Raw genomic sequence first — 22,450 nt, forward strand, 5'->3', positions numbered from 1 at the left:
CATTTAATCAAGATTGTTTTATACAACAATCAATCAACATTTAATTAATTTAATTTGATTTTCTATTTAGATTTTAATTTAAAATATTTCAGAATGTTTTGATATTCTGCATTGATGATTATATTATTGTTAGTTATGATTACAAAAATCAAAGCAATTGAGGAAAAAAAATATTTTTAATGATTTTTTTTCATGTTAGGCTTAGTGACATGAAGGCTTAGTGACACTCTTACTGTGAGATCGTACTACTACAACAGCATACTGTCTTCAAGGTGAGTTGCACTAAGCAGCATGCTATCATGTAAGAAAATTAAGTACTGATGCACATATGATAAAGCTGTGGTGAACGGGTTTAAAAGAATTGGAGAGTTCTGTTGGTGACCTCATTCGAAGCTATATCAATAACTTTAAATCATAATGAACCTAACGATCTCAAAGCATCACCAAAATATTACTCTGGTACAAAACTTTCTAAAGTTTGAAATTACTTGCTGATCCATGGGCTGAAATAGTGGAGTGGTGTAGGGAAGAAGGAACTTAAATCTGGTTCAAGTTCTTTCAGTAAGTCATCAAGACCTAGAAGATAAGCAGAAACATTATTCATAATCAGAAATATATTTTTTCTGATGGCAGAATCTTCTCTAAATGGTAATTCTTTGCTGCAAGACTGAAGACCTCATTGATATATTCAGCAGACAAGATACAAGTGATGCAAACCTTATTTTTAGACCTCCACACAACAATTTACATCCTTTTCTGCATCTTACATTTTCTTAAAAGCCCTTAGATTCTCAGAATGATACATAAACAGAGACTTAGCTTTGAAATTCCTAACACATAACAAGCATGTCAGATGGTTCCATGATACACAGATGCTCTTGCTAAACAACATATTTTCTTCAGCACTTTTTTTTTTCTTCCACAAAAACTCTCGTCTCATTTCAGTTAAACATTTGTTACAACAAGTAACATGAGCAATATCAACATGCAAACCATGAATTTCTGAGACTAAGCAGCAAATGTCTCAACTGCCTTGGTATTTGAATTTGCAGCCTCTTCATACCTCATAAAACCACAGATGTTATTTCTTTTCTTAAAGTTATCAAAACACTTCCTGCTCACCCTGAAGCCTTTTTCTTTTCTGCCAAAGTACCTGGATGTTAGCTTACAAGGACTTTGCCTTCCCACAGATAGTTTTTGGTCATTGTATCCTTACCAGTCACTTCTTATTCACATGAGAAAGAGTTTACCACATGAAATGATTTTTTTTTTCATCTATAAATGAAGCAACATCCTATATCTTCTAGAACATGAGGTCATTTGTTAATACTTTTGTGACTCCTTTTCCTGTATCTAATCCTCTTACTTTTCTTTGGTACTGCGGCAATCAAGAACTTTGCAAAGTCATCCACTCTCTTATACTTTCCAATGGCTTCCTTCTTAGTTTCCAATCAATTCATCTCCTTATAGTCTTCCTTTTCAATCTTTTTCTTTGTATAGCCTTCTGTTAACAGTATATTTACTGTACTATAAGGAGATGAGTAAATACAGTATATTTACTTGTCTCCTTATTGTCAACACACTTAGATACACACGCACACATACATTAAAAAAAATCTGATGTATACACCACACGACTTCCTTGTACGGAATATTAAATTATACGCATTTGTTTCTTGCATTTCTTTTAAACTTATTGGATTTAATTAAATCTACTTCGCCAACATCGCATAAACCACAATAGAATAAAGGCATTCTTTAAAATTTACTCTATTTGTTTAACATAGCGACACTCTGGCACTAGGTTCACTTAACAGTATTATATTTCATTCGTATTATAACTCAGAAGGCACAAAATGTATATCATTTAAAGAATTATCTAATCGTTGCCACATGTTCTTTTCAAATACTATAATAAAGCTAAAACGATGTAAAAAAGAAATTAAGCAAACAAAACAAAAAAGAAACAGTTTTTCACAAACGACTGAGTATTTCTCATTCAATTAATTCAGTTTTCACTTCGCGACGAGACAAAAATACATAAAAGCTCAAAATATCTGTATTAAAAATTACTAATTATTAAAAATTAAATTACTAATTATTAAAAATTAAGTAAATCTTAAACACTTATTTCCTCGAAAAAATTCCAGAAAGGAATTAAGCACGATTTAATTCGCAATAATAAATGAAGGTGTTATTTTTGTTGTTGCGAAGCTTAGTCTCTCTAGATTGGCAACAAATCTACAATTCTGCTGTTTCAAATGTAAACAAATATGTCCACCATGTTATATAAAACTTAACCGCACTTAAACAGCTTTTAAATTGTTGATAATTGTACAAATATTGCTTCCAGAATTACGAAAGGCATAAAAACCTTAACCGGAAGATAAGAACAACATAATTCAATCATTTTTAAAGCAAAAAATGTACAATTTACAAACATATAAGAGTAAAGAAACTGAGATCACTGTGCCAAGTAACAGAGTGGATATATATATATATATATATAAATATAGTATTTATATACGTTTGGTGCAGCCGATAGCAACCAAAATACGAGGTGCACATCTACATGTTATAGCAGTCCTATATACAAAATTTCAACGTCCTGAGGCTACTCGTTTTTGAGTTATGCGAGATATGTACGTACGTACGTGTGTACATACGTTCGTACAGACGCCACGAAAAATTCTCTTCAGAATTAATTTTAAAGCAGTTTTATAATTTTTTTGGAGGAAACCAGTCTTTTATTCTGTCCTTACGTACAGACATCACGCAAAAACATCGTTAAATTGCATTCGATAGGGGTCAAAATGGATATTTTCGTTGAAATATGCTGCCTGAAACTTTTTGCGATTACAATACTTCCTTGTACGAAGTAAAAAAATGCTTTACTCATGTATATATAGTGCTATAAAAACACGATGCTATAGAAACAGTGTACACTTACATGGCTATTACCTAAAAAAATTAAGCATGTAGTAGACTCAAATCGAGCAGAGAAGCACAAGATGCTTATCTGCTATTTTTCAATGAGAGAGAGAGAGAAAAAAACTATTGAATCAGCTGTGATCACATGATGTTCAGCAGACACAGCATATATATAACTGCTTATATTGAAAGACTTTAATCGTTTACAAAGTTAAAATTTATAAAAAAATTTTGTTCATCCCTCAAAACACTTATAGACCAAGTTACTTGTAATCCAAGGTGTCCCTGTAATGGGAAATGGCACTTTTGTTTACTGAGTTTGATTTTATGAACTTTTGGTAAATGCAGAAAATGAGAGGTTCATTTTTTTTTAACAGCTACATACATTTCTCAAGAGAATATTTATAGTTTTCTACCTGCAACACCTATGAAACAGAACTGACTAGGGACTAATGGGCATTCAGTAATTTCACATGAATATAAACTGCTGGTAAAATAATGCATTTAATATGTTTTCCTTTTTGAACATATAATCAAAATTTTAACAGTTTTAAAACTTATATGCTTAAAATTACTATGGAAGTTAAATCTTTTTCTGAATCCAATATTACAGTTAAAGAACTGCTATCAAATTTTCCTTTTGTATTTCAGTTTCAGCAATTAAATCACTGCTGAAATAATTAATGAGACAATTCAGAAAATTGCGTAGCACTTATACTGTCATAAATATTTATTAAACTCACTTCATATAATTTTATTCTCAAATGTTACTAAAAAAGTTCTGGATTGCTTCCAGAAACAGGGTCAATTCAGTTGCTCACATTGGACCAAATAATTCAAGTATGGTCAGCTCATTTATGCATGTGCCTGAAATATTCAGGCACATTATAACATGTGCCTGAAATGCAATGTAGGCTGATTCATAACCAATAAAGTATTAAGAATGTATCAAAATAAGACATATATTATTCTATGATTCTGCAAAAGAATGCATTCTTTTTTATGACTAAAGGAAATCACATAGCATTCACTGACAAGATTTAAAAATTTTTTAATAAAAGTTTGTATATTTTCATTTATCAAAATAACTGTTGTGTGGTCACTAATTAGATAAAAATGGATTTACCTTCAATAATGTTAACATTTTCTGGCTTAATTCATAATCAAAGTTTGAATATTTGGAATCATTCATATTGTATATGAAAACAACTCCACATCTCTGTGTCTGAAAGCTATTAAATAAAATAATACAAATTATTTTCACAAACTATCATATTTTAATAGAAATTAATATCAGTACAATTTTATATCATAAAATGTTTAATACATGAAATTTTATATAATAAAGTTTATTTAACCCATTTAATGCAAAAATTACATGAATAAGAAATCCAGCTTTCTAATGCAAAACAGTAAGAAATATTCCATCTGCCTGAAAATGAGACTGAGATAGCCATTGGATGGCCAAAAATCATACAGAGATATTCGAACTTATGACTATTTTTAGCATTTTTTTTTTTTTTTCATTTACTTTAATTAAATCTTTTACAGAAATTGCACATTTATATCACAACAGCTTGATACAGTCAACATGATTTTTTGAATCTCTACTTTCTAACTAAATTAGTTAATGCAAAATCAGTCATCATAAACCCTCAAATCTCTACTTTCTAATTAAATAGTTGCTAGTAATATAAATTAAAATAATAGTAATTTCAGCAGGAATGAATATGATCTCTTTGGACATTAATTAAGACAAATTGGTTTGAAATTATCTTTACTTTTCATTTTTTATAGAAAAGAAACGTTCATGAATTCTTTTACCTAATTCTCTTCACTCTGTACTGGAGAAATTTGTTGTGTCAAAATTTATCTATATACAGAATCGTAAACATATAGTGTACTGTATTGAGGTTCATAATTATTACAAAAATATAGAATGGATGTAGCCCAACTGAGATCTACCTGATATATAGCTTATCCAAATTTGAAGTCATACTATATGGAAACATTGCACAATTCAAACATTTCCATTCATGGAAAAAAAATTGGATAGAGGAAAAAGATAAGAAAGCTTAATCATAAAGAGCACTTGTTCAGCACTGCTGAAATAACACACCATTCAAAAAGGCCACAGTTTGCCAATACCTGGACAAATGCTTCCAATACAGGCCACTGAATTTTCCAACAATTTGGACAGACTGACTCTCTGCACTATAGCAGTTGGTTGAATAGATCTAAGAAACACAGCAGCATTTCTTCAGTAAAAATGAGCATAAAATCAGGCAGCATTCCCAAATCTGATATTGGAAAATGGGGGGAGGGATTGAAATGATGTTTCTTTGCAGTGTAAAAAAAAAAAAAAAAAAAAAGACATTTTCAATACCAATGAAGTTATTGTTCTATAGGATGGTGCCAAATCAGACTCTAGAATTTAAATACCAAAGATGCACTGGAAGAAAACTCTCAAAATAAGAATCACATTTCTTGTGTTAGCTAACATGAATGAACCTGAGCATCATAGGGGTTTGGTAACTGAAAAATCTCAAAAACCAATATGTTTAAAAAACTGAACATTCTTCGCATTTCTGATAAAACTGTATGGTTTAGATGATCTCAAATTTCTTTGAAGAAGATTTATGAAAATGAAATAAAAAATGTTCAGCCTAAAAATGAAACATTCTTTTCTTGATCGACAATGTACTTCACACACAGATGTTGAAATCTTTGAATGGATTAAAACTGCGTTCTTGCCCCTAAATGAAATTTTGAACCTATAGATCCAAGGGATGATCAGTAGCTTGATGAGTCATAACAGGAAAGCAACTCTTTTTAAGCATTCTGCGGAAGTATGACAATCAAGTAGATTATAACATTTCACTTGTTAATGAAATACTAGCACTGGAAAAGTCTTGGTGGCTTGTTAGAATCAGTCAGCCAAAATTGTTTTCATTATGCCAGTCGAGCAGAGGGCAATAAAGATGATAAAAACGAGATTGGTTTGATTTACTTGATTATCGTAAAGCAATTCAGGCTATTTGCCTCAGGGAAAATTGCTTTCATGAAGGTCTTTCTGAGAGAAACCGGGTCATATCCGTGTTTCACATAAGAAAAACCATGAAAACACTCATGCAGCTAGTCCATTCAACAGAATACGAAGTAAGGTTGAATTACAACATTAAGCAATTTTACCACTGAGCTACTGGTAGACAATTTGACCCTGCAAAAAATAATAAGCTGGATCAAATTAGAAATTCCAGGAAGAGCACAATTTGTGACATTAACTGATATTTTTCAGAATCTGTCTCTCTTCCTCATTACTCTGCCAACAAAAGGAAACCTGTATGAGCAACACTTCAAACAAATATATTTTTGTACTTCAGTTATTATTTAGGTCCAATAGAAAAATGTTCCCTGCTCTCTCCACAAACATACAAGGGCTGAAAATCTGATCACGGCTAATGTCAATCAATAACATAATTCCTTAAAAAGCGAAACTGAAATGCAAAATTACTAAACAAGTGGCCATCATTTGAGAACATACCATAAGTTTAAAGTAAATGAGTTATTATTTTAATAATTTTTTTGACTTTACTTAATTAGACTTAGAACCTCATTGTCATTTTTCGGGAAGAAGTATTCACTTAATCGCTCATTTGAGTAATTTTTAAAGATTAATAAATTCTCCAAAATATACAATTCAGTACATGTACATGATGCAAAAGGAAAGAAAAAAAATGAAACATGTTCTACATCTTCCAATCCAGTGGGCCAGCTCACAAAATATTAAATGGTGTTTCAAATCTCAAAAGGATGAGTCAAAATTTATATAACATATAACACTAAACTATTGCTTGGACAAAAGATCACACTTTTCCAGAATGGCTGCTATTAATATCTTTTCATGCATCGTAAGTAATGTATTTTTAGTTATTCTTTACTTCTGAATTAATATATTTTTAAAGAATCATTTATATTACCTTTCTAAAGCAACATCTAGTTGATAAACAACTCCTTGAAGTGTGACATTATGAGAGCTCAAAAATGGATTATGGCGTCCAGCAGTGAAAAGAGCAAGTGCAGCTCCTCCAGAATCCCTTGTAGGCTAAATTTAAATAAAATCTCTCAATATATCTGAACAGGGATAAAAATAATATGTCATCTATGAGATGGATTCAACAGTTTTGTGGACTAATATCAATACACTACACCAGCGTTTCCTTAAAGCTCCATCATGACCTGGCACTGTGTCATGAAAGCAAAACACTAGCTTGTAAATAAACTTACAAAATAACTATCCTTAACATATTATAGTAACATGAAACTATATTATAGTTTAACAAAAGATGATGTCGAAATTTAGTAATTTAACATCTTCACAGCTGACAAATGATAGTCAAACTTATTGCTTTTTAATTCATATTTTAGTTTAGTTCCTATTTTAATGTTATCTGCAGAGCTAACAAAATTTGATTAGGCTTGACTGCAGTATGGCAAGAAATCCAGCCAATGTTTTTGTTGTATATCCTTAGTAGGTAATTATTTCACAAGATGCTGTATTAAACTATATGCTACTTTATTATATACAAAAGATACAGTCAAAAGTCGTTAATTCGGACACCCATAATTCGGAATGATCTATAATCCGGACCTCAAAGCTAAAAACTTTCTGCGCATGCGCCGCGTTGACACAAGCGCATAGGCGTTTACTCGTGCAAGTAAGATTTTTTACGACTGCGCATATGCGTGTGCGCAAGTGCAGAATACGTTTTCGCGTGCGCATTTTATGTATAACGGACGGTATAAGCTAAAATTATCTAATTATCTATTTCAGTTAATGTTGATGATTGCGTTGTTCCTTAATTATCGAATTGGATCCGGCTTATTATTTTTTGCAGACTGTAACAGCAATAGTGTAAAAGTAAATTTGAACTTTCGATTATGTCAAATAGAATTTCCGATTCTGGAGCTCCCAAAGGATCGACGTATGTTTCGACGTGAAAACGAAAGTATGTTTCGATGTCCATCAAACAAAAAGTGGAATTGCTGCAAAAAATGGATAAAGACATGAAGAATGTGACAGAGAGGTTAGTGAAAATGAAAAAATTTCGATTGACAAGTTAGTCGGTATTCTCGGCACAGCAATTAACGGAACTTGAACAGCGGAACTTTGTAACTGAACAAGAAATTATGTCTGTTTATAGAATTAAAGAGAAAGTTTTATCACATAAAATGAAGCAACTTAAACAACTTACATTGAAAGAAATGCTTAATAAAGTAAATAAATAAATATTAAGCTCTTTTTTTTTGTAAATTTTGATACCCTTTAGATCATAATTGTTCTTTATTTCATAAATTACGGTTTCATATTTTTAATTTTAGAATTTCTATATGCCATCTTACGAGATTTAAACTGATGATCTATAATCCGGAAAAATCTATAATCCGGAATAGCCGATGTCCCGACGAGTCCGGATTAACGATTTTTGACTGTATTATCCTCGCTTACACACGTATCCTACAACTACTCGCATTCCAGTCTTAGTTCTGGTTTTAAATACTTTGCGTGCTTGCGATGCTTGGTGATGCACCAGTTTTTAATCCTATTATGATTAAGTTCTCGATATACCACATCCCTCTCCCTTTATCACAACTGCAGTCTATCTGGGGGACGTCAAATTCTACTGGACTAATGCAAAGGTTGTAGCACAGCAGGTTTCTTTGGTAACCCTGCTTGTAACAGCAGCAGGTCCGGTGGATGGAATATCTGGTACAATTTTTAGGCTCGGAAGACGACACAGATCCATCTACCTGTTGACAGTTATCTTTGGATGGTTCTGGAACTCCACTCTCATCAGGCTCTTTGGAAATCATGAGAGCTGGAGGTGGATGTATGAACCCCTCATCTATTAAAGTTCCTCCATCACGCATTTGACCAATATGTCATCGCCATAGCTGACCGTCTACATTTAGCATAATGAAGCTGCCCATACTTGTATTTGGACAGTTTCAAATCTTTATTGTCTGTCACCTTGGCGGTAATTTTTTACTGCCACTTTATCCCCAACTCTAAATCCTCGGTCTGCAAACTGGTAGGTTCCTTTTCGAACTCTGTCTTCCCTCCTTTTGAGATCTGGTCTCAATAAATCTATTCTTGTTCAAATTCCCTCTTCAGCATTAGCATTGCAGGGCTCTGTAGAGTAGTTAAATTTGGAGTTTTTCTATATTGCATCAAAAATGTACTGAGTTTTTGTCTCAAAGTTCCTGGATAATTTTACATTGTTCTTAAAGATTGTTTTACTGTAAACACATACCGTTCAGCCTGCCTATTACTAGGTGGTTTAAATGGTGCTGTAGTTTTGTGTTTGATTCCCTTACTCTGTAGAAATACTTTAAACTCATGTGAAGTGAATTGTGGCTCGTTATCACTCACTAACAATATTGGTAAACCAAATCGTGCAAAAAAGGTCCCATAAACATTCTATTGAAAATCGAGCTTGATTTCATTGGATAGGCTTCTAGCCATTTTGAGTGAGCATCGACGATTATCAAAAACATATGCTCAAAAATAGATCCTGCATAATCAATGTGAATACATTCTATTGGAGCACTCAGGTACTCCCAATGATGAACTTTTACCTTAAGAGGATCTATTTTATGTTTTGCACATTCAGAACAGTTTTTGGAAGTATTTTCGATATCTTTATCTATACCATTCCAAAACGCATAAGATCTAGTAATTGCTTTCATCTTTACAGTCTCTAAATGTCCGTGATGCAACTCTTTCAAAACATTCTCACAGTACTGTTTCGGAATACAAATGCGTTGATCATACATTACACAGCCAACTTGGAGACTGTAATCCATCTCTCTTCCTTTCAATTCACCGCTGCTTTGAAGTATTCGTAGCAGATCAGTAATCGTGATAGAAAGTCAGCATTACCATGGTCGCTTGTTTTACGGTAAATAATGTCGAAGTGGAATGACTGTAAAGCCAAAGTGTAATTCAGGAATCTTGTTGCTGCCAAAAGTGGTATACCTTTCTTTGAACCAAAAATTGTAACAAGAGGTTTATGGTCTGTATTTAATATATATTTCCTGCCTTTTAAGTACAGAAAAAAATTTTTAGTTCTCCAATTGATTGACAAAGCTTCTTTATCTGTTTGAGAATATTTTTTCTCCATTTCAGTCAATGTTCTAGAAGCATATGCAATTAGCCTTTCTGTTCCATCAGGATGTTTGTGAGAAAGTACCGCACCAAACCCCACTGGCGATGCATCAATTGCCAATGTTAAGGGCAATTTTGGATCATAATGCATCAAAACTTTTTGTGAACACAATTCTTTTTAAATGTTTAGAAAAGCCTCCTGACAATCCTTCATCCACACCCATTTTGACTTTTTATTAGTTAGATGATATAAGGGAATTGCGATTGTCGCTAATTTAGAGTAAAATTTTCCATAAAAATTAACCCCCCCCCCCCCAAAAAAAAACTTTGAATTTCCTGGACATTTCTGGATCTTTTGGCCTTTGCAATCGCTGATATTTTTTCATCTATTAGCATCATTTTATGACCTAAAAATTGTATCTCAACCTGAAAAATTTTACTTTTCTTTAAATTTAATTTTAGTTCATGAGTTTTACATATCTTGAAGAAATTTTTTAAAGTATTTAAATGTGCCTCATCATTAGACCCTGTTATTCCCACATCATTCATGAAGACTTTACACTTTTCCTTGGAATAGTCCATCTAAGAAACATTGTCAAATTGCCAGCGCTGCATTTAGCCTGAACATTAATCTCTTACACTTATATAATCCCTTCTGTGTGTTTATTGTTAGCAATTTTTGAGTCTCAGGATGTACTTTCATTTGTAAATAAGCATGTTTAAAATCAATTTTTGAAAAATGCTTTCCCCTGCTCAAACCTTAAAATATTTCCTCTATGGTCGGCAAAGGGTGTTGATGCGTAATAATATTTGGATTTACTGTCACCAAGTAGTCGGCATAGTCGTATAGAGTCGTCCGGCTTAACTACTGGTACTACCAGAGTTGCTCATTCCAAAGTTTCAACCTTTTCGATTATACCCTCTTTTTCCAAGCGATCAATTTCTTCTTCTATCCAGCCCTTTAACACAAATGGTACTTGCCTAGTTTTATAAAATTTTGGTGAAACATTTGGCTTCAATTCAAGTTGAGCCTCATAATTTTTTAATCTCTCCTACTTTTTCATCAAAAATCTCTTTATATTGTTTCAATAATTTCATTAAACTACTCTTTTGAGATACAGAAATTGACTTAACTGAGGTCCAATCTAATTTTATCTCCGAAAGCCATTCTCAACCAAATATTGTATCCATGTTTTCTTTAGCAATGTAAAATTTTAAATTTCTCTTTTAACCTTTATATTCTAAACTGTAGTAAATCCTAAAGGTATCAGTTTTTCTGCATTATATGTTTTAAATGCCAGACTTGTATTTTGAATTTTCTTTTCGAAATTTGCCTGAAATTTTTTTAACTCATTACTGATACTGCACTTCCTTGATCCAGTTCTACAGCTACCAGTTTTCCTTCTATGCTCACTTGGTCCATTACGGGTGGTTTCCTATTTTTCATCTCACTGGAATGTGTGCTATTTATAGGAACTGTGTTTTCATTTCCTATGTCTACTTCTTTTTGTTTCGCTTTCATTCTTTCAGCATTTTTAGCATTGTAGCATGCTCTTTCAATGTGCCCGATTTTCTTATAAAATCTGCAGATACTTGTCTTAAATTTACAATAATTTCTATCACGGTCAGTACCCGTTCATCACGAACACATTTTGCCTTTAGCACTCTCAGCTGAGAAGTTTTGTTTTTAAAACTTTTGTTTTCAAGCGACTGAGTGAGATTCATCTTTATTTCTGGTACTAAATTCCTTAATTTTCACTGGTTTCCCAATTATTTCATTTGCAACTTTTAACGTTTTTCATTGCCAAAGCTATTTTTAAAGTATCATCTAAACTGATATAATCCTTCTCAAAAATTCTACCCAGAATAACTCTATCTCTTAGCCCACTAACAAACACATCCCGCAACATCATATTTAACATGTTCTGATCGTAAGCATACAGTATGGCAAGTGACCTTAACTCTGCCATATACACACTGATTGTTTCCCCCTCTTGTTGTTTGCGATTTAAAAATACATGTCAGCTAGGAAGTGGCTTAGGATTTAAATGATTGATTATGAAGTGTTGTTTTAACACATCATAATCTTTATTGAAAGGATTATCGGAAGCCAGCAAGATTTTAAGAGACTATACGTTTTTCCAGAAAAATTAGAAAGCAGTACTTTTCCACACTTGTCCTATAAAACATTTTGTATATCTAAATAACTTTCGAATATGTCTAAAAAGAATCAAACTGTTCTTCGTGTTCATTTTATTTTTCAAACTGAACCGAAAGTTTCAAATTGTCCATTTGTGGAGTAATAACTGAAGTAAGTCTCTCCATTAGAGCTCTATTTTGCTCTATGAACTCAGTTACAAGCTGCTCCATGGTGAATCCTCCGAAAGAAAAATTATTATAAAAGCTTTACCTTGAGCAGTCTATTCCGATAGCATTAAAACATATCGTGAAGGCACTTTTATTATTTTGAAAAATCTGACATCCATCTTTGCCAGATGTTGCATATCCCTTAGTAGGTAATTATTTCACAAGACACTGCATTAAACTACATACTACTTTATTATATACAAAAGATGTCATCCTTGCTTACACACATATCCAACAAGTACTCACATTCCAGTCTTAGATTTGGTTTTTAACTACTTCGTGCACTTGCAATGCTTGACACAGTGCCAACTTTTAGTTCTACTATGATTAAGTTCTCGATATACCACAGTTTTTGTATAAGATCAATGACAAGTCTAGACTAAAGCAGGAAAATACTGTTAAGTTCTACTGCATATTCCAGTCAACTTTTGGTAGCAACACAGCTTTATTCACACTCTCAGAGATTATTTGTTAGTAATTAGTTCAGATACTGCAAACATTTTTTGCACTTATTTATTATTAATATTATTTATTTATTATTAATTCATCTATTATTATTATTATATAATTACTAATGGATAAATGATTAATAAAACAACAACACACATATAAAAAATGTTCTGGTTGTAACCATTAAACAATCAAATGATGTTCACACATGAAAAATTTTTGTTGATGATAATAACAGCAAACAGCTAATTGACATTTAGCCAAGTAGTTCCATAAAGAATTTAGGATCATTCAAAAAAACAATGTTGTTTCAACAGGGTTCATAGCCACATTTTAATTAAAAAAATAAGCACCTATAAGCACTTTTCAAGAACATTTTAAGAAAAAAAAATAAGCACCTGTCTAATTGCATTACACACAACTGCATAACCTTAAAAATTAGACTTGTAATTTAAAATATGAGAAATGCAGTATTTATTAAGAGAGAATAAGCATTACCTCAACCATGGAAAATAATTACTTTTTTTTTTATTTTAATTAACAGTTCAATTTACAGAACTAGTTTACAATGAGAGAAAAAAAAAATATGCAGAACTAAACTATATTACAAGATTTAATGATGATATTTCGGTTCAAAATATAGAAAAAAATTAATAATAAGGCATATTTATTGTATTCGCTTGGAACCTAATACTAAATATAATTCATTTTTCCACTCATATTGATATTTAAATAATTTAAATCTAAATTCTGAACATTTTCTAAATTTTCACTGTAAATCAGTTTTCCCTTAACAGATATTGCAAGCAAAGTAATTTAAGTAAAAAAGAGGAACATTTCTGAAATCAGAAGACAGAAATTTGGTTCATGCAATCATCCTTTAACAGTAAAAGCTTAACTAACCCGCATACTTGGAAATTCGACAGTCAAGCGTAACTTGAAAAAGAGGAGCGGGGGAGTTGACTGTAGCCGCTCTTTACATTTTTCCACTAAATAAATGCTTTTGACATTACGATATGTGCATCATATAAAAATAAACCAATGGAACTGAAAAATATTCTGCTTACCAAGCACAATAAAACTCTTTTAAGTGTTCATAAGCAAATCTCAGACAGAACATCAAAATTAATTATCTTTGCAAAATATCGCAAATGTTATTGCACAATACGTGCGCCGTAATTCTACCCTATGTGATATTACGCAATCGGAATCAACAGCTGCCGGTATTGGGAGAATAAAGAAGTAAATAACTGGGGTGTTTTTCATTCTAATTTTCAACAGACAGCATTAAATTTCTGGAATAGAATGACTCTTCGCTTGGGTTGGTAGACCGCAGAACTTTTAGTCCTATTCAATCCAGATTGGAAAGTGACAAAAAAAAAGTCCATCACTTGTTTTGCAGCGAACTGCAATGGTTTCAATATTCGAGATTTTGCGGGGAAAGGGGAGAACCTCCCAATCTTCGTACTGTATAATGTATTGGCCAAAAAAATGAAATTATTTTGACTATTCGATTACTTTCCCTTTATTTAAGCCATTCCAAATATTATTCCTTAGAAAGCTAATCTGTGTTAAAACACAACCATTTTTGGAAGTTTACTATACTTCAGCAGTCACTGCAACTATGTTATTATAAACATTCATACATATGCTCATAATATAAGCATAACGATCATAATAAACACGAATATGAACTGACCAAGTGGAACGAGAATGCAAATTATTAATATCTTGATAGAAATTCAAGCGTGTGTAATATTTGGGTGGGAGGAAAAGAATGCCAAATGTAACAGAATTCTACTGCTTTCGCAATTCTTTGACCAATAGAACGACGGGCACCTGTCTGTACTCTTCGTGCACACCAAAGGTTATGCTAATGCAGAGAAAGGGGGAAAAGCTATTTCTGGGAGTATAAATCACCATTTGACATTCCATATTAAGAAGAAAAGTTGTTTAGTTTCGGCTTTGGTACCAGGAAAAATAGCGTGTTCATTAAAAAAAGCACTAAAAGCAAAAAATAAGCACTAAAAACAAAAAAATAAGAGCTTTAAAGAAAAAGTAAGCACCTATAAGGGCCTTTATATTTTATTTTCAAATATAAGGACTTATAAGCACTTATAAGGACCGCTACGAACCCTGTTCAAGCCAACTTGTTACAAAGACTGCAAAAGTTGGTGAAAGGTCAAATTACGAATAGAATCACATCAAAAAAAGCACCAGCACTTTTTTTATGTAATATTCCAATATAATCATATGTTTCCGTTCAATATGCAGAACAAAGTTTTTAATTAGTTAATTATAAAATCCAATAATTCTGCTAATGAAGTTTTAATATAGAAAATATTTGGAACCAGTGTGATAATGAAAATTTTTTCACCAGCTTCTCATCAAAAAGTATTAAAGAAATATAGACAGATATCATAAAAAATATAAAATATGTGGAAAATCAACTATTATTCATAATGCTGAACTTAGTGACAAACATGATAATGTTATACATATTTAAAATTCTGGGTAACAATAATTAAGCAAATAGCAGATGTGAACAGTTAAAGATGAATTAAATGCAGTTCCATGATGATTTGATAACCAAATCAAAATATGAGATACCTTAAGAGTCAACTAACATGTGCACATAGTGCAAAAAGGCATTTTGATTATACAAGAATTAGCAACTGGTTTTAGAAAACTTATTGCCTTGATATAAATAGCATTGTTATCATCTTCTCTGGATTCAGTACTTTAATACAATTCTTCCTTTATAATTATAATTTTCCTGAAAATTTTTTCAGGGCAAATTTTATTATTTGTCTGACATAACAACAAAACATTTCAGCTGTATCCATGAAAAGTATACCCAAACATGTTTAAAAGCATATCCAACATTTACCATGGCTCTGATTTTCCTGCAGCTGAAGTACACAAAATTATTTAATATAACATAAATCCTATCATAGTATTAAAATACATTATGTTAATATCTGCACTTCATGCATTAATACTCATAAAATTCAAATTGAAAAAACAAAATGTGAGAAGAGAATGAATAAAGGCTCACCAAAATAGTGAATTTTCCAGTTTCTAGCTCTGATTTTAAAGGATCACAGTTTGGGTCAAATCTTATTAACCCTTCTTTTCTTCTAATGATCTGCATCAAATTAAATGTAGCAGCATTATGATATATTCAAAATATATTTATATACAATTTTAAAATGGCAACACTTATTATAATGAAAAAATAATTTAATTTAGAAATTGCAATAATCACAGTCAATCTTAAAAAAGATTTTTAACTATTTTTGACAAAAATCTAAGGAAGTTGAAAAAGAAAACTACCTCCTGTGTTTTGTACAGCTGCAGTGCTCTGTGTGTGTCGAACTTTCGAGCCATCATAAATTTTACTGCTGTACTCCATGATAAAGGTCCAACATTTTGACACAAACGCAATTCGTTTACAACAGATATGAACTCCTTCACAGCCTGAGAATGAAAAAAAATGCCATATTAAAGAAGTTCATTCAAGAAAAAAAAAAAAAAAAAAAATTCAAAAATTTTACTTTTTACATTGCAGAAAGATATTTTTAAATTTCTATGACCCACCTTTCACTCATATTAGTAGAATAAAATACACTCTAACACACACACACACATATAGAATAAAACACACACACACACACAAAAAAAAATATTATAAAAGAGTTTACTAAGTGTTACAAAATTCAGTACAAGCAATGCACATGTATAGAAAAAGAAAGTATTACAGTTTTACAGAAATTAAATGTTTAATTCAGGAAACACAATTACATAACTGGCAATACATTAGCCTGCCTCTGGCTTTTATGTCATTCAGATTGGCAGACCACCCCCTATGGAATTCTTGCTAAACTGTTTCCAATGATCGAGTTAGACTAGTGACATTGACATTCAGATGTGCTTAGACTCCAAACAGTTCCATTGGGAAGGGATGTGACAATCTAATTGGTCAGGTTGTTGAGGATATGATTATCTGATAAAACTGCACCCCAGACCACGGGACATCAACTGTTCTTGCAGTTTTTGCAGGGAAGACGCGGATGCACTTCATTACCTGCTCTCCTGTCCTCTGACAGCAGTTCTTTCCTTCCGACTACATCACATATCCTGGGAATAGACTGTTCATGGACTATTACTGCAACAAGGGCATCTTCGAGATAATGAAGCAAGTGAATGAAAATAATTATATCCAAGAAACTAAAGATTAATGTAAAATGTAGAAAGTCGGCCTGACCATTAGATTGCTAGCAATGACTAGGATGACTTCCTAACCCTGTAGTGCCATTAACTTAGTTTGGTGGAACAGGTTAAGTAAAGTTACCATACCATACCATATCCCAGACTACAACTCTTTCAGACTATGTGACAGGTGATACTCAGATCAGTACCCTACCACTGCCCTGGACATTTCCACACACTTTTTAACTGATCATTTTGGCTCAATTCTAACTCATTGGTGAATACAAGTCTACTCCTATCGGTGAAAGCAATCAAGCTAGCCTGTATGCACATGTGAGAGGTAAGAGCTACAATGGGCACTGTGAGCACAGATCACATTCTCTGAGTTACTTACCCATTAATGATCCTTGGATCACCAGTGTCCCAGTTGCATATCTAATTGCTGATAATCTCAAATCAAGTGCTGCAACAGCCACTCTAAATATCACTCTTCCATCACATTTTTTAATCTCTTTAAATTGATTACTGCCTTCTTGACACTGAGCTCTGTCGTGGTTTTACTAGTACAGCCAAGATTTTATAGTTCATGCATCAACTTTCGATTTCTTTAAGCTAAGATGCATCCTACAACCCCTTTTCAGCTATTTTAAAATGCAGTAATATAGATATATTTTATAGCTACACATAAAATAATTTGTTACATAATATTAGCAAAAGAGAAATATACAAGATAAACATAATTTAATTAAATTTTTAAAATTCCTTTACTTTTGCAAAGTTTGTAACATTTGGAGTCAAATCAGTTAAAAATCATCGAATTTTTTTTCCCATGTTGAATCAACCAGTCATGACTGTAGTTCAAACTTAATGGAATCTTAATCAATTTCATGGAAATAAATTATTTTCCACATCTATACATTATTTCAAAATGACAGATATAACTCAGAAAAAATATACTGGTATCTGAAAAATGTTCATAAGGTGGCACTGCCAGATGTTAATTATACCAGAAATATCTGACAGTGATAGAATTTCATATAAATGACTGTTTTTAGATTATCCATTTGTATGTTATTAGGTATTATTAAAAATTTTTCCAAAAAATTTTGATAAAAGGACTTACAAATGCAAGTATGCAGTCTTCTTTATTGGCAGAATTGCTAAAATAACTAAAAAACTTGTAATAATCAATATATTCTGAGAAGTTGCCATTATTTTTAACAGATTCATTATATTCTATTAAATGTGGAAAAAACTTAAAATTCAATTTCCTAACTGAGAGATGAACAATTTTAATTTCATTTTCAATATGTTGATGTCACTTACTGAGTTAGGAAGTAGTTTGTTCTTGAACAGCAATTCCTAAATAATTAATCACTGAGAGAGCCAATAACATCTATTAAAAATGTTAAATCAAATAGCTATTTCTCATCTTGTAATGGGCATTTTCCTCACACACTTTATCTTTTTCTCCTTCCCCCAAAAATTATGCATACTTTTTTTCAGTTTCCAAAATTTACTGAAAATTGACATCTAGAAAGCCAGTACATCTCACAATGAATACAAGATCACCATATTCTCTGTAAAACAGTTCGCTAAATTCTCGTCTTATACCAGAAATATCTGACAGTGATAGAATTTCATATAAATGACTGTTTTTAGATTATCCATTTGTATGTTATTAGGTATTATTAAAAATTTTTCCAAAAAATTTTGATAAAAGGACTTACAAATGCAAGTATGCAGTCTTCTTTATTGGCAGAATTGCTAAAATAACTAAAAAACTTGTAATAATCAATATATTCTGAGAAGTTGCCATTATTTTTAACAGATTCATTATATTCTATTAAATGTGGAAAAAACTTAAAATTCAATTTCCTAACTGAGAGATGAACAATTTTAATTTCATTTTCAATATGTTGATGTCACTTACTGAGTTAGGAAGTAGTTTGTTCTTGAACAGCAATTCCTAAATAATTAATCACTGAGAGAGCCAATAACATCTATTAAAAATGTTAAATCAAATAGCTATTTCTCATCTTGTAATGGGCATTTTCCTCACACACTTTATCTTTTTCTCCTTCCCCCAAAAATTATGCATACTTTTTTTCAGTTTCCAAAATTTACTGAAAATTGACATCTAGAAAGCCAGTACATCTCACAATGAATACAAGATCACCATATTCTCTGTAAAACAGTTCGCTAAATTCTCGTCTTTTTAATCCTCTTGCTCTAATTGTATCACATTTTTAAAACTGGAATCCCATTTTAAATTTAAAGTTCTTCAGAGACACTTCAAGTGCAACAGAGTGACACTTTAGTAGAAAATGACCTAAGAAAAACTTTCAATTTACAGTCTCAGAAATACTACTTACCACTAATGGTGCTCCATCTATGCAAATACTGATAAGCTAACTATAATCTTCCAACCTGCAAGATTATACTGAATAACTGATTTTCTAAACATGATTATAATTTGTGAAATAGGTCTAATACTCTGTTTTTTCCATGAGGTGGCTTCTGACCAGAAAGACGTTCAAAGAGGTCAAAATTATCATCAATTCTTCTTACAAAAAAGTTGAAATTGTGCTATAATATGTCAGTAGGTTCATTCACAGCTAAAGAAAATAAAGAACAAGTACAAATACGATTTTCAGTTGCTCAGGAACACCATGGCAGCATAAAGGATCTTATAACTGTTTGCTGAGGCAAAGCAGTTCAATTTACTTTCCTTTCAACAATCTTATCACCAAGACATTTTGCAATTCTTAAGGCAGTGCTTGAAAATTTCCTCTCAAATACAGAAAGGCTTGTGTTTTACAGCTGCATAACATGCTTCCAGCATCACCACACTTTCAAAAAATAATTCAACAAATATATTTTTTTTTTCTTTTTTATTTCTTCCCACATATTCTTTTTGTAACTCGCATCTCTCTCCTTTTCTAATCCAGTTTGAAAGGATTTTTTTTTCTTTCTTGATGCATGCCTTTGTGGTGTAATTGGAAGCACGTCTAGCTGCAATCTGAAAATTTTGAAAGCTTCAAATCTAACCGAGAGCACAGCTGATTTTTCATGTTTCTTGCTACAAACTAAACCTAGTGGCTTCATAAATTTTGATGTTTTCAGTCTGGTAATATCATTTCTTCTGTTATTTGAAAAAGCGTTTCACAAACAATGCACAGGTGTTTTCTTGAATTATCCACAATAAATAAGAACTCATTTTGCAACAGTTCATTAAGTTGGCCCTTGCTATCCTTTTTGCTCATCTTCTTTTGTAAAGTAATGGGTACCTAACTGATTGTGTTAAAAAAATAAAAAGTAAAGATTATTATTAAATAATTTTACCATTCTACAAGTTTAAACTAAGAACCTGTATTCATGCAGGCGTAAAAATTCTATGAGTTTAAAAATTATGTGTGTGTGTGTGTGTGTGTATATATATATATATATAATGAAAACAAATTTTAGAACTTGACATAGAGTTCACCCACAAAGAGTGCTTGTTAGAAGCATGCTAAGAAAATTTGATTCCCATTTTGAGGAAGAGAGGAATGTTTCTTTTTTATGTTAAAAGTAAGTTTACTCCTACCTAATTTTTTTCCCATTTTTTTCTTTCAGAATTTTATTGTTAGTTCTATGAAAAAATAAATAAATAAATAAATAAATAAAAATAATAAAATAAAAAAATAGGAAAAAAAGAAAAAGAAGAAGAATAGGAAAAAAAAAAAAAAAAAAAGAAAGATTTTAAACCTCAATATTGTAGTTGAAAATTAGTTCAGAGGCTTCTGTAAACTGATTCTCCCAATTCCACTACTAGTTCAATTCTTTCTGCTCTTCATGTCATCATCCACTCTTAAGTCTTTTCCCATTGCTCATTTCATTTATCAAGGTTATTTTTAGAGAACAGTAAGCTATAAAAAAGAACTGATTCAGTTCAGTGAGCAAACAGTTCTGATCTGATCCCATAAAAGAGTGATTTTGCCCATTTCTAGCACATACATCATTCTACAGAAAAATTTCTGTGTATATTATCCTACAATATAAAAGATCTGAATAATCTTATAATTCTTCGATTGAAGCCGTGTTAAACAACTGGATAACAAAATAAAATAGTATATGACATTATATTACAACTGGATCTGAAAAAGTGCCCTATTCCAAATTAACAACTGGATCTGAAAAAGGCACCCTACTCCAAATTGAGCCCTACCCCAAATTGAATCCAATTAAAATTTCAAAATCTTCTATCAGTTAACTTAAGAGGTTAAAAGTATAGGAGGAAAAAATATCAACTTGCAGTCATATATGTAGAGCACTTAACACTTTTGCAATGATAAGAGGCCAAAATCTGTTTCACTCAAATATCTGAAACGTTCATACATATGTACTCGCATTTTTGTTGGAATGGATTTCCTTCCCCCCATGCCAAGTATAATGCTACAGCACTAACAATAACCCTACTTAAGTAAAGCGAAATATCTCTCTTAGGATCTTTATGTGCTTTCACCACTGTGGACCATTTTCCCTTCTAAAATTCCCCATATTCTGAAAATTTCATATTGTTTTTTAATATTCCTCAGCTTTCACACAAGCGATTGGGAACCCAAGTTTGTGGAATTATTGCAGAAGTGGAAGGGGAACAGTTTGAAAGTCACTTACATGAGACTTTGCCTATAGTGACAAAACTTATAGCTATCAGAAAAAATTAAGTGAGTGCTGTTTAAATTCGTTTTTAATTATAATTAATGATTTTGCTGTATTATGATAAATTTAAAAGGCACAAATGTAAGATATCCACTATAGTAGCCCCCCTATAACGCAGGTTTATATAAGATGGATTCATATAACAGAACCAATTCAGAGTTATATCGAGAAGCATGTTACTTTGGAGATCGGCTCGTGAAGATGGAGTGAAAATTTTATTTTTAGGTAGAACATAAAAAGGAGAAAAACACAGGAAATTGACTTGAGAGAGAGGGGTAAAGACTTACTGAAGTGACCTCCAGAAAAATAAAGACCCTTTTCAGTCTGACAATCTCTGCTATGGAGAAGAATTCTACGTAAAGCAGAAAATGTGTATCCCTTAAAGAAAAAACTAAAATTTACGGTAGGTTAAAATCTGGTGAGAAAGTAATAATTATTGCTAAAGAGTAAGAACCGTCTGAAGTGTTGCCATGTTAATTAAACATTAGTTAAACCCATGAGCGGTGAAAGGGGGTGGGTGATAAGGCACGAGTAATAAGTGTTTTATTTCGGAATCGATTTTACAATTGGTTTGTGCTGGAAGTGGAAGACTACTCAAAAAAAAAAAAAAAAAAAAAA

At 31.7% G+C, this 22,450-nt stretch overlaps 1 protein-coding gene across 1 annotated transcript in view; it reads right to left on the bottom strand.

Moving 5' to 3' along the window:
• LOC118197246 (tyrosine-protein phosphatase non-receptor type 9-like) overlaps positions 1 to 22,450 on the bottom strand; it is a 72,581-nt gene that overhangs the window by 39,610 nt on the left and 10,521 nt on the right. Inside the window, exons 2-5 of the mRNA XM_085821075.1 lie at positions 16,253 to 16,396; positions 15,975 to 16,064; positions 6,912 to 7,036; positions 4,058 to 4,163 (exon numbers count right to left, since the gene is read on the bottom strand). Of these exons, the coding sequence (XP_085677201.1) occupies positions 4,058 to 4,163; positions 6,912 to 7,036; positions 15,975 to 16,064; positions 16,253 to 16,396 (465 nt within the window). The remainder of the gene's footprint in view (positions 1 to 4,057; positions 4,164 to 6,911; positions 7,037 to 15,974; positions 16,065 to 16,252; positions 16,397 to 22,450) is intronic.

This window comes from Stegodyphus dumicola, chromosome 7, assembly GCF_044657685.1.
Source record: "Stegodyphus dumicola isolate Sdum_Otavi_A_Nest chromosome 7, ASM4465768v1".
Taxonomy (NCBI): domain Eukaryota; kingdom Metazoa; phylum Arthropoda; class Arachnida; order Araneae; family Eresidae; genus Stegodyphus; species Stegodyphus dumicola.